At 37.7% G+C, this 13,054-nt stretch overlaps 1 protein-coding gene across 2 annotated transcripts in view; it reads left to right on the top strand.

Moving 5' to 3' along the window:
* Window positions 1-13,054, top strand: part of LOC133618521 (uncharacterized) — a 43,377-nt gene that overhangs the window by 15,193 nt on the left and 15,130 nt on the right. For both annotated transcript variants that reach the window (XM_072915230.1, XM_072915229.1), the window contains exons 18-26: window positions 18-77; window positions 6,157-6,222; window positions 6,335-6,379; window positions 6,456-6,527; window positions 6,603-6,657; window positions 6,741-6,808; window positions 11,130-11,195; window positions 11,294-11,368; window positions 11,448-11,507. In XM_072915230.1, coding sequence (XP_072771331.1) covers window positions 18-77; window positions 6,157-6,222; window positions 6,335-6,379; window positions 6,456-6,527; window positions 6,603-6,657; window positions 6,741-6,808; window positions 11,130-11,195; window positions 11,294-11,368; window positions 11,448-11,507 — 567 coding nt within the window. The remainder of the gene's footprint in view (window positions 1-17; window positions 78-6,156; window positions 6,223-6,334; window positions 6,380-6,455; window positions 6,528-6,602; window positions 6,658-6,740; window positions 6,809-11,129; window positions 11,196-11,293; window positions 11,369-11,447; window positions 11,508-13,054) is intronic.

The following is a 13,054-nucleotide window of genomic DNA, read 5'->3' as shown; positions in this document are numbered from 1 at the left end:
TGTTTGGTCTTTCCCAGGAGTCAGCAGACATGTTCAAAAAGTCACCAAAGCCTTTAAAAGAAAAGACTAAATCTCAAGTAAGTAGCATTAATATTATTAAAAATATGTTTCTGGGATTCCTTTAGTCAACTTTGTTTTTAGTTTGGTTTTACAATTTTGGATAAGCTCTTGAACTGACTATTTGTGAACCTGTTTAACAGTTTCAGGAAAATCCAGAACTCTTTTGGTTGTCAATGTTGGCACATGCCATGTTTCGGGACCATTTTCAAACTTTTTAGCATATTTTGTGGTCGATAACACAATACCTAAACTTTCAAGACAAATTGACAATGAAAAATATTTTCTGAATTTATTTTCTGAATTTTGGTCATTGACATAACAGACTGTATGTTTACATGCACTAAAGAAAACCAAATTATTGCATGAACTGGTTCCAAATTAGCTTATTACAACACATGTAAGCGCCTTAACTTGATTGTGTTTGGCTTTTGAAAAAACACACCGAATGTATACGGTTGAAAACCAGTTCTCTCTAGCATGTCCTGAGCTACTGTGTCTTGTGAGACTAACAATACATAATAAAAATTATGTGTGTGCTTTGTTAGTCAGTGATAAGCAGACAACAATAATAAACAGCGATAGATGACATGAGGTATCTCTGCCTTGATCTCATTAATTCAAAACATTCACAAGCAGCATTGTTATCTAATTAAACGTTCATGTAGAATAATTTAGATGCCATTGACATGTAAACCACCAGTTAAAAATAATTCACTCCGTAGTTTGTATTTTACAGTAAATAGTCAAAGCAATCCAATGCTGTTTATATGTCTCTGATGGTAATAATAATCACACGTGTCGCTTAAACACATTAAAACATTATTCCACTGCAAACAGCAGTGGAATACGGTAATGTAGTCATTTGTTAAATCAGGAGATTTTGCTATTGACCGCTACTATCTCTATCTTACTAGCATTTAGCATTCTTTTCCTTTACTTACATTTCTACGTAGCTAAAGGAGCTGAAATGACCACAATCGCCCCCTAACATACGCAAGGCACATATTGTATGGCCAACAGTCGAATTGTAGTTAGAGCATATGAACCGGGACTTCCCAAACACGTGTGAAAATAGAAGAAACCAGATTAGTTCAGAAATCATACTAATTTAGTGCATGGAAACGTAGTTTTTTACTTTTTAGCACAGCTGCATTTGAACTTAAATGCCGCACCTTGTGTTTTAGGACAATTTGAAAGTGGACAATGAATTATCTGCCAACAGCGACAGTCTTGTAGAGAAGACAGCAAGCTTGCCCTTACATATGCTTGGAGCTGCACAATTCTGTCGATTCACGACTTTCTTGCTTAGAATTGAGTTTACGATCCTCACACCTGTCAGCCTTCCTATTTTTTCTGGGAAATTAAATTCTTCTATCCTTCTTTTCTAACGTCCACCTGCTTTCAGGGTATCCGTGGGGTCTTAAAAAGTCTTAAATCCAACAATTTCAACTTAAGGACTTAAAATGTCTAAAATGTACCTACAATCTCATAAAAGGTCTTAAAATATCTATTAACGTAACTGTTATCTAAAATTTGCATAAACTTCAGTCTTGCTTTTAACATGTTTCGATTTTTGAGGACGCTATAATGTAACTACAAAATGGAACTAAAGTAGGCTACCTGTGCTGCCCGTTCGGAAATGATCGCACACCATCAGCTACGGTGCTGTGCGCCTGCAGCGGTATGTTGTTTTGACTTAGCATAGCACGAGAGAAAACGTAACGAAATTCCACAGCAACGCCGAATTACTTGCATAAGATGGGTAAGTACAAATTCAACTTTAAATTCCGGGCCTCCAATTTTTTTTCATGTCTTTTGTACTTTCTTGCCAGCCATGACTAGCGAGGCTCTGTCGATAGCAGTTCCGCCTCCACTCAGATAAACAAAGATTGTAGATGACTAATGACGGGTTACTCAGTTCATTTGCAGGCATGTGAAATGTCCGCATTTTTGAAGTTTTATTTTCACGTCAATAATCTTTTCCACGTTTTAGGATCCGAACATTGCCTAAACGCCGTACTACAAGTTATCTAATGAACAGGAAACAATACGTGAAGCTAGGCGAACACACCTCTACAACGCTAAATATATCCTGTGGTGTACCTCAGGGATCAATACTAGGACCTAAATTATTCAATCTATATATAAATGACATTTGTAAAGTTACAAAAGATTTAAAGTTAGTATTATTTGCGGATGATACAACAGCGTTTTGTTCAGGAGAGAACACACAGAAGATACTACAAATAATAACAGAAGAAATTAACAAATTAAAAAGATGGTTTGACAAAAACAGACTACCGTTGAATCTCAGTAAAACTAAAATAATGCTATTTGGTAACAGTAGAAGAGAAAGTCAAATACAAATAGACGGAATAGAAATTGAAAGAGTAAATGAAACCGAATTTCTAGGTATAATGATTGATGATAAATTGAACTGGAAATCTCACGTAAAAAATATACAACATAAAGTAGCAAGAAACACGTCAATAATGAATAAAGCAAAACATGTTCTAGACAAAAAATCACTTCATATTCTCTACTGCTCACTAGTGTTACCATATCTGAGTTACTGTGTAGAAATATAGGGAAATAATTACAAAAGTACACTTCATTCATTAACGGTGTTACAAAAAAGATCAGTTAGAATAATACATAATGTTGGATATAGAGAACACACAAATCCTTTATTTATTGAATCAAAGATACTGAAATTCTACGACATAGTGAATTTGCAAACAGCTAAAATTATACACAAAGCAAACTATAACCTGCTACCCAAGAATATACAAGAATTCTCCTCAAAAAAAGAGGAGAAATATAATCTTAGGGAGAAATGTAATTTAAAACATTTGTATGCACGTACAACACTTAAGACCTTCAGTATATCAGTATGTGGTATTAAATTATGGAATGGATTAAGCAAAGCAATCAAACAATGTACTAATATGATCCACTTCAAGAAACTCTTCAAACTTAAAGTGTTTACAAAGTACAAAGAAGAAGAACCATGATAAACATTCTGAATTTATTTAACTCATCCATTCTTTCATTCTTTCACTCACAAAATAATCTTACTTATCTCAACATATGAAATGTAACTTACTTCACCAATTATTATTTATTTACTTATTTTTATTGTGATTACTTATGGAGTATATTGTGAATAAATTGAGAACAGGAAGTGAACAAAAGTTTTAGCAACTGTTATGTAAAAGAAAAGGGGTAGGATTAAATAAGTTCTGCTTCTTCCTACTCCTTTTCGAACATGTTGAAAAGAGAAACTGCAGATTGTGATGTATCATGTTGTATGCTTGCATGTTCGAAATAAACTCAAACTCAAACACTGCAGGACAGGGAGATGATCATGGGTGCTGAAACAAGCTTGCGAGTTATCATAGTTAGCACAATCTGGTTATCTTACTTGTTGTCACCTGCATTCGCTCTCTGAGCCACAGCTTTTGACGGCTTTCTACCTTGCTGCTAATCATATTTGGACGATTACAATCCAAGCACTTTTGGTTCCAAACCAGTTGTAGTTCTAGAGCATTTATTCGTAGCAAGCAAGAAGGTCTATTTTTGACGTGACGAGGGTAAACCGAGGTCAAAACACCGCAGGTATATTACCCGAGGGGGCGTGGCTACCGGATACGGTTGCCAAATGGAAAACGTATTTGCATGCATGTTATAGAATTTTTGAATTTTACACTACATTTTCAATGATAATAATGTTCATAAATTATCTACTAAAAAAAACAAAAAATCAGTGGTACATTACATGGGACATGTAAGTGTCAAATAGACAGTCAAAAGAGGTTGGGAGAAGAGAATAAATATAATGTAGATATTGCAGAAAATGTACTGTATCGTTCGGACTATAAGTCGCATTTTTTTTCATAGTTTGGCCGGGGGTGCGACTTATACTCAGGAGCGACTTATGTGTGGAATTATTAACACATTACCGTAAAATATCAAATAATATTATTTAGCTCATTCACGTAAGAGACTAGACGTATAAGATTTCATGGGATTTAGCGATTAGGAGTGACAGATTGTTTGGTAAACGTATAGCATGTTCTATATGTTATAGTTATTTGAATGACTCTTACCATAATATGTTACATTAACATACCAGGCACGTTCTCAGGTGGTTGTTTATGCCTCATATAACGTACACTTATTCAGCCTATTGTTCACTATTCTTTATTTATTTTAAATTGCCTTTCAAATGTCTATTCTTGGTGTTGGGTTTTATCAAATAAATTTTCCCCAAAAATGCGACTTATACTCCAGTGCGACTTATATATGTTTTTTTCCTTCTTTATTATGCATTTTCGGCCGGTGCGACTTATACTCCGGAGCGACTTATAGTCCGAAAAATACGGTAGTCTTTATTTTCAAAATATTATTTTGGGGCTGGCGTGGCAGCACTTTTGCCAATAGAAATTTCCTCTTTTTTTTTTTCTTCTTTTTTTTTATAAATCAGTTTTCCTCTTTTTTTTCCCCCTCAAAGGATGCTCACATACCTGCATTTTATTCTGCTATTGAACAAATGCACTCAGGTGCTGCAAGCAATGCACAGAGTATCTAAGACAAAAACACATGTTATTTTTTAATGCATTCTAATTTGTAATAAATGGCTAACAATGCAGCTAATGGGAGTACTCTATTGCGCCCATAAAGTCCTCTAAAGAAACATCCAAAAACCACCAACAATGTTCCATCTAAAGTTTGTGACCTGAGTATTAACCAAGTATTAGCGATATTGTTATTATAAGCGCTAACGCAGACAAACTACTTTTAGTTGCACATTGATCGGCTTCCTCCCACCTCCAAAGACATGCACCTGGGGATAGGTTGATTGGCAACACTAAATTGGCCCTAGTGTGTGAATGTGAGTGGGAATGCTGTCTGTCTATCTGTGTTGGCCCTGTGATGAGGTGGCGACTTGTCCAGGGTGTACCCCGCCTTCTGCCCGAATGCAGCTGAGATAGGCTCCAGCACCCCCCGCGACCCCAAAAGGGACAAGCGGTAGAAAATGGATGGATGGATGGATGATCACAGAGAGCCAACTAGCTTACGCAGCTACCGTGTTCATATACTGAGCCGGTGAGCTGCTGCATTGCCTCTATATATACATACCGTATATACTTACAGTGTGTATATAACATTTTAATAGAGGTTTTTCAATGTTTTTTAAAAGACTTTATAGGCAGAATTGGCTCCATTGTGAGCGGACTTTGACAAATGTTTATAAGTTAGAAAGCATTAAAAAAAATGTGCGTTTGTCTCACTTTACGATTGTGAAGGATAGGCAAAATTCCCTAAAAAGTACAGTTCCCCTTTAAAGCATGATAGTTAAAGTCCTTTAGAGTATAATGCATAATGCATATGTTCCTTGACTGCACTTAAATGTAGAGTATATGTAGAATATATCTATATTATTTGTATATTATATATATAATATATTATATATATTATTTTATTTATTATTATTATTGTCTATTGTGAGCGAACTGTGGTGCTGAATTTCCCCCAGGGATCAATAAAGTACTTTCTATTCTAATACCACAAGCTAATGAATTATGATAGCATGATGCCTTACTGGCCATGGCAATAAAGGCAACCCGCTTTGGTCAGCGAGAATCGCTGAAGGACACGGAGAGTGCGAATAAAATAAACGCAATGTTAACAGCGAATGGCAGAGTCTGTTTGTCATACAACTTCATAAATAAAATGTTTGAAAAATCATCCATATTTAGAAATGAAATGGCGAGTTAGTGTGAATCGAAATCTATTGAATCTCATGCAACCTACATACTATTACCGTATTTTTCGGAGTATAAGTCGCACCGCAGTATAAGTCGCACCTGCTGAAAATGCATAATAAAGAAGGAAAAAACATATATAAGTCGCACTGGAGCGCAGCCAAACTACGAAAAAAACTGCGACTTATAGTCCGAAAAATACGGTACACACATACATGAGCTTTATTTATAATACATCAGACCCGGCGTTCATCATAATGTACGTTACACATGATTTTTTTAAATGATTCATAAAGTATGCATCATGAGTTTGTTGTTTGCTTTACAGTATCGTGAAAAAGAGAAGTTAGAAGGCTCCAAAGAAAACCTTGCAGAGAAACACAAATCCAAACAGGTGACTTGTTGGGATGCAGAAGGTTCTAGCATCATGAGTGAATATTCCTTGTCAATGAAATGACCAAGTATGAAAGACATAAACATATCATATGAGTCGTGTGTGCTTTCAGAGTGGCTTCAGTGCTTTGATAAACACCTTCTCCTTTGACAACCAGGTGCGCTCATGTCCGCCATTTGCTGTTATTGCAAATATCTCCTGCAAGAAGAATGGTTAACACTGTATGTGTTTAGGGAAAGGACAATACAGACGCTGATGTAGAGGAGACATTGGACAATGCAGAGAACCAGGCCAGCCACAAACAGGTTCTACCACCTTCTCTATGCAACTTTTCAGGAAGTCCCAGCTGACATTGACTCTTTTCCTCCGTTCATTTTCAGAGCAAGCTAGCAGGAGTGATGGCCAAACTGAATCCCTTTAAAAATGAAAATAAAGTAAGCAGTCACTTTGAAGTGATGTCATTGTTTCAATTAGATACTACTGTATCTTTACTGTGTTTCAATATTGTGTCCATTCGGAGAAGCAGAGTGACTCCAGCGATGAGGACACGGCCACGAGCAGTGACAAGACATCCTCTCACAAACAGGTGCTGAAACTTTTCCCAAAGTTGTAAAAGTCTGTTTCGGTCGGGTTACATAAAAGACATGAGCTCAAATAGTTCTGTGTCCTAACCCTCCTCGGGGCTCTTTGGTAGGGGACATGTCCAAACTGAAGCACTTCTGTCCTGCAAATTAAATAACTTTGCTGTTTGTTTCATTTTGGTGACGGTGTTTGCTGACTTTATGACACTCATAATTACCACCTTTTTGGTCTTAAACGCAACTCTGACTGTTTTACAACAATTGTAGGACATTGTTGAGTTTTAGCACAATTTTAAGACATTTATGGTCCTGGGCCCAACCCTGACTGTGCTTCACAATAATATTAGGAATATTTTGAGAGTTTAAGACACATTTGGCACATTGTATGGTCTTGGGCACAACCTTAACTGTTAAGGACAATTTCAGGACATTTTGTTTCTTAAGCGCAATCCTGACTGTGCTTTAGGATCATTTCTGTGTTTTTGGATATTAACACATTCCTAACTTTGTTTTGCTACAGTATCAATCAATCAATCAATTACTTTATTGTCATTGTCATAATAACACTTAAGTCATACATGAACAACGGGATTTTGTTTGAGCTTTGTCCAGCGGCATAGAAACTGCATTGATGTGCAGGTTGACAATAGTTTCCATTTTAGCATTGTCAGGAAAACCGCGATAAGAGGGACGCAGGGGTGGGATCAGTCAGATGTCTGATGGGTGTTACGTTGATGTTGCAGCAATGCAATGGCCAGAGCACAATTATTGAGGTGGTGAAGAGTGAGGTAATAAGATGGTCTGGGGCAGCAAAGGGGCAAGCTGTTCATTTAGCAGTCTCACAGCCTGGGGATACAGACTGTGAGACATTCTGGTGGTCCTGGCGCGAATCGATCTATACCTCCTTCCAGAGGGTAGCAGGTTGAAGAGGCCATGTGCTGGGTGGTATCTGTCCTTCAGGATGTTGTGTACTCGCTTTAGGCAGCGAGTTGTGTACATGGCACTCATCTCTGAGAGCATCGTCCTTGTAATTTTCCCTGCCGCTTTAACCACTCGCTGGAGGGCCTGTTGGTTCGCTTCAGTGCAGCTAGCAAACCACACTAAAAATCCGTAAGTGAGGACACTGCTGATGGCACAGTTGTAAAAGTTGACCATTGATTTCTGCGGAATGTTTGCGCATTTTTGTTTCCTCAAAAAAAAAAGACGTTGTTGGGCCTTTATCAGGACATTGAGAGTTTTTGGACAGTTTTAAGACATTCTATAGCCATGAGCACAACCCTGACTGCTTAAGGAAGATGTCAATACATCCCTACTGACTGTGTTTTAGGAGATTTTCAATGCATTTTTGGTTTTAAAGGGCACCTGGACTTTTCTTGCATATTGGTACATGTTGGTTCCTGTTTTTGTGTTGTTAGGATCTGCGTAAGTCTAGAAAATTTGAACTTGAACCACGGAGAGATGACGGAGATATTTTTAAAACAATTTTGTCTTCCTTCATACTTCTTTCAAATGAGCTGTTTTGGAAAACATTGGCATACTTGCCAACGATCTTATATTTAGAAAAACTGGTCATTGTCTGCCGTACAAACTAGGCCAACATCAACTGTTTGTCATATCAACAGTCAGATAACTCAAACACAAAGTGTAAACTCCAGATCTTTACGCTATAACGCCCTAATCAGATTTGCGCTTATTCTACTGTCAGTTATTATGAATGCTAATTTATGGGTATTAATCATGAAATGCTGTTACTAGATTACAGAAATGCTAGTAAAAAATATATATTTTACCAACAGAAAGTAACAGGAATGTACACTCTATCCCAAGCTTACATCTTATTGTGCAACATGAGAATGTTTTAAGGGGAAATAAATGTGATTTCTGAAAGGGGTACAAAGTATTTCCAAAGCAGGACTCCCACCGAGACATACAATAATAGTACATAGCTCATGAAAAACTTTTCTTTTCTTTTTTTTTTAAATTGTAAATGGGCCAAATCACCTATATTAGAAAATAATCTAATCTCATCTACGCCCGCCCCCATGGCCCTTTTGAATATCTCCCTAATTCTGACTATTCAAAGTTGTCATGTATGGTACAACAAAGTGCTTTGCGCGAGCCCGCCATTGTCGTCCAACTTTGTAGTGAATAAGCTCCTTCTTTTTCTCTATCATCTTGTTGTGGGGCAGACTGGCTGATACATGCACATGCATCCTCCGCTGTTGTTTACTAATACAAAGTAGCATATAGTTCCAACTTAATCTGTCACTAGGCTCCATATGGAAGCGCTAGAAACTGAATGGATGTCAGGCAGAAGACACAGTTAAAGTGGAGGCACGTAAATGAGACCGCCCACAAATCAGCGCACCCAGAGACAATCAGAGTGCGGCTCCTGATACCCTAGTACCTCCAAAACCCTCAAATCTAAACTCCAAACATCCCAGAACAAGCTAGTCAGATTACTTCTAGACCTCCACCCCAGATCCCACCTCACTCCTACCCACTTATCCAAAGTGGGCTGGCTCAGGGTGGAGGACAGAGTAAAACAACTTGCACTGAGCCTAGTCTATAAAATCCGCTACACCTCCCTGATACCGAAGTACATGTCAAACTACTTCCTTAACGTAAATGACCGCCATAACCACAACACCAGGGGGAGCTCCACTAACCACAATAAACCCAGATTCCAAACTAACAAAGGTCTTAACTCATTCTCTTTCTATGCCACATCAAAGTGGAATGCTCCCAACAGGTATAAAAGAAAGTGCATCTCTATCCTCCTTCAAAACCGCAATAAAGTTCACCTCCAGGCAGCTACAACCCTGAACTAACGCCCTCCCCGGATTGTTCATAATCAAATGTAAACAATCAAATGCAGATACTTTTTCTTATGCCTTCTGATCTCTCTCTCTCTCTCTCTCTCTTTCTTGCTCTCTCTCTCTCTCTCTCTCTCTCTCTCTCTCTCTCTCTCTCTCTCTCTCTCTCTCTCTCTCTCTCTTGCTGTACATATCCTACCAAGTCAGACCTACACTGTTCCAATATCCATTTCTCTGTTCTCAATTGTTGATGACTGATGATAACAACCGAACCTAACCCCTGTTTGACAACAATTTTAGGACATTTGAAAAAAAAGTTTTAGAACATTTCATGCAACATGGACTGTGCTTCAGTGGAATTTCACTCATTTTTTTGGACTTAAACATAACCCTGACTCTGTTTTTACAATAATGTTAGAACATTTATTTTATGAGTTTTAGTACAATTTAAATGTTATGGCCTTGGGCAAAGCCCTAAGTGTGCTTTAGGACAATTGTATAAATTGTTTCATATGCAACTCTTCACAACAAGCAATTTAAGGACATTTTTGTTTTTATTTTAGAATATGGTTGATCTTTAACACAACTCTGACTGTTTAACAGAAATTTTAGGACCTTATCTTCAAGTCTTTGGACAATTTAAGGACATGTTTGCTTTTAAACACAACCCTGACTGTTTTAAAACAATTGTAGGACCTTTTTATGAGAGTTTTTAGACTATTTGTAGGCAATTTTGCTCTTAACCACAACCCTGGCTGTTTTACAACAATTTTAGAACCTTATCTGAGAGGCTTGGGACAATTTAAGGATATTTTTACTCTACACATTGACTGCTTTTATAACAAAGTCTCTTTTCTGAAAGTTTTAAGACAATTTTAGGACATTTTATGGTCTTGGGCACAATCCTGACTGTGCTTTAGGAGAATTCTAGGACATTTCTTGTTTCAAACTCAACTCTGACTGTTTTCCAGTCATTTTAGTACCTTTTGGGGGAGTTTTTAGACAATTTCAGGTCATAGGCACAATACTGCCTGTGCTTTAGGACAATTTAAGATCTTTTTATGACTGTTTTGAGGACTGCATAGGATTCCCATGAGGTCATGAGGATTGATGATTGTGTTTGTTGGTGGCATTTGTAACCTTAGGAGGTAATCATATTGGTGGTGATGGAGCTTGTGAGGTCATAGACTTGGAGGTTGTCATGCAGTTAGTTTTAAGGCATGACTTTGATAATGGTGCAGGCTTTTGTGAGAATTCAAAAGGTCTATGTATCTTTATTGTCAGTTTCAATTCCCAGCTGATACCTACGGAACACGTTGTTGTATGCCAGAAAAAGAACTCCAGTTTTTAAGCGATCTGTTAGCACCTGTTCCTAGTCAGATCTGTTAGCACCTGTTCCTCGTCAGCACTGTGCTGACCACAACTTTCTAGCACTCATCAAAGTTTCCAGCGTTATTTTTCTGTATTGCAACATTTCTCAACATTTACTTGACTTTCTTCCTTTGCACAGAAAGAGACAAAAGACACAGACACACTCAAAGAAGCTGAGAAACAAATGGAGGGTAAACCGAAAGCTGTAAGCCATTTTTCTTTTTCATGAATAATCACTTACCGCACACACACACTTCCTTCCCCTTTAAATCCTGTCTGTGTGTTGTTGTATGTTCCCGTCAGCTCAAAAACAACGTGGACAGAGAGAGGAACCAGAGAAGTGAAATTCCGCCAGTTCCACCTCGACTCACTCCGAAGGTTTGCCACCATTTTGCTTCAACTTGATGCTTGTAAGAGGAACCTTTGTGTTATTTATATCACCGACATGTCCTCACAGGAGAAGAGCGGCACACCAGTGCAGGACAAAGTGAAGACAAAAGCATCTGAGGGCGCTCAGGTACTGACTAATTCTGTATATTTGTTACTTGCTTGTCTTTTGTTTTTAATATCCCATATTGTAGTGGGGGTTTTTTTTATATACATTTCAGAAGTGTCACAATAGTGTTATAAAAGTGTGTTTGCCTTAATGCTGGAATTTAGACAGTTTAAAAGAACTTTAAAGGGGAACTGCACTTTTTTTTTTAAATTTTGCCTATCGTTCACCATAATTATGAAAGACATGATGACGAATCTATTTTTTAATGCATTTTAAATAGTAAATAAATGTGATCAAAAAGTCAACTTACAATGAGCCTATGGGAGCTGCTCTATTCTGCCTATACAGCCCTTAAAAAACATCCAAACACCTCAATTAGGTTTTATATGTATGATGTTAGTATATTTGTAACATAGTAACAGGCACATTCATAATAACATTTAGTAGTACGTAGGGCTGGGCGATATGGCCTTTCATTAATATCTCGATATTTTTGGGCCATGTCACGATACACGATATATATCGCAATATTTTGCCTTAGCCTTGAATGAACACTTGATGCATATAATCACAGCAGTATGATGATTCTATGTGTCTACATTAAAACATTCTTGTTCATACTGCATTAATATATGCTCATTTTAAACTTTCATGCAGAGAAGGAAATCACAACTAAGTCAATTGACCAAAACTGTATTTATTAAACCGTTATTAAGCAGTGGCACAAACATTCATGTCATTTCAAAACAGAAAGTGCAAGATTGTCAGAGACATTTTAAAACAAGCTATGAGTGCACTTTTGTGCATGATGTCACTAAGGTGACATATCAAAACAACACTAAATTAAAGGCCTTCTGAAACCCACTACTACCGACCACGCAGTCTGATAGTTTATATATCAATGATGAAATCTTAACATTGCAACACATGCCAATACGGCCGGGTTAACTTATAAAGTGCAATTTTAAATTTCCTGCGAAACTTCCGGTTGAAAACGTCTAGGTATGATGACGTATGCGCGTGACGTCGATGGTTGAAACGGAAGTATTGGGACGCCATTGTATCCAATACAAAAAGCTCAGTTTTCATCGCAAAATTCCACAGTATTCTGGACTTCTGTGTTGGTGAATCTTTTGCAATTTGTTTAATGAACAATGGAGACTGCAAAGAAGAAAGCTGTAGATGCGATCGGTGTATTAGCGTCTGGCTACAGCAACACAACCAGGAGGACTTTGACTTGGATAGCAGACGCGCTATCCGACGCTAGCCGCCAACCGCATCGATGATCGGGTGAATTCCTTCGTCGCTCCGTTGATCCCTGGAACGCAGGTGAGCTTCGGTGTTGATGAGCAGATGAGGGTTGGCGTAGGTGGAGAGCTAATGTTTTTATCATAGCTCTGTCGAGGTCTGTAGCTAAGTTAGATTCAATGGCGTCGTTAGCAACAGCATTGTTAAGCTTCGCCAGGCTGGAAAGCATTAACCGTGTAGTTACAGGTCCATGGTTTAATAGTATTGTTGATTTTCTGTCTATCCTTCCAGTCAGGGGTTTATTTATTTTGTTTCTATCT

This window comes from Nerophis lumbriciformis, linkage group LG19 (genome assembly GCF_033978685.3).
Source record: "Nerophis lumbriciformis linkage group LG19, RoL_Nlum_v2.1, whole genome shotgun sequence".
NCBI lineage: Eukaryota > Metazoa > Chordata > Actinopteri > Syngnathiformes > Syngnathidae > Nerophis > Nerophis lumbriciformis.
This window is presented reverse-complemented; position numbering and strand designations above follow the sequence as displayed.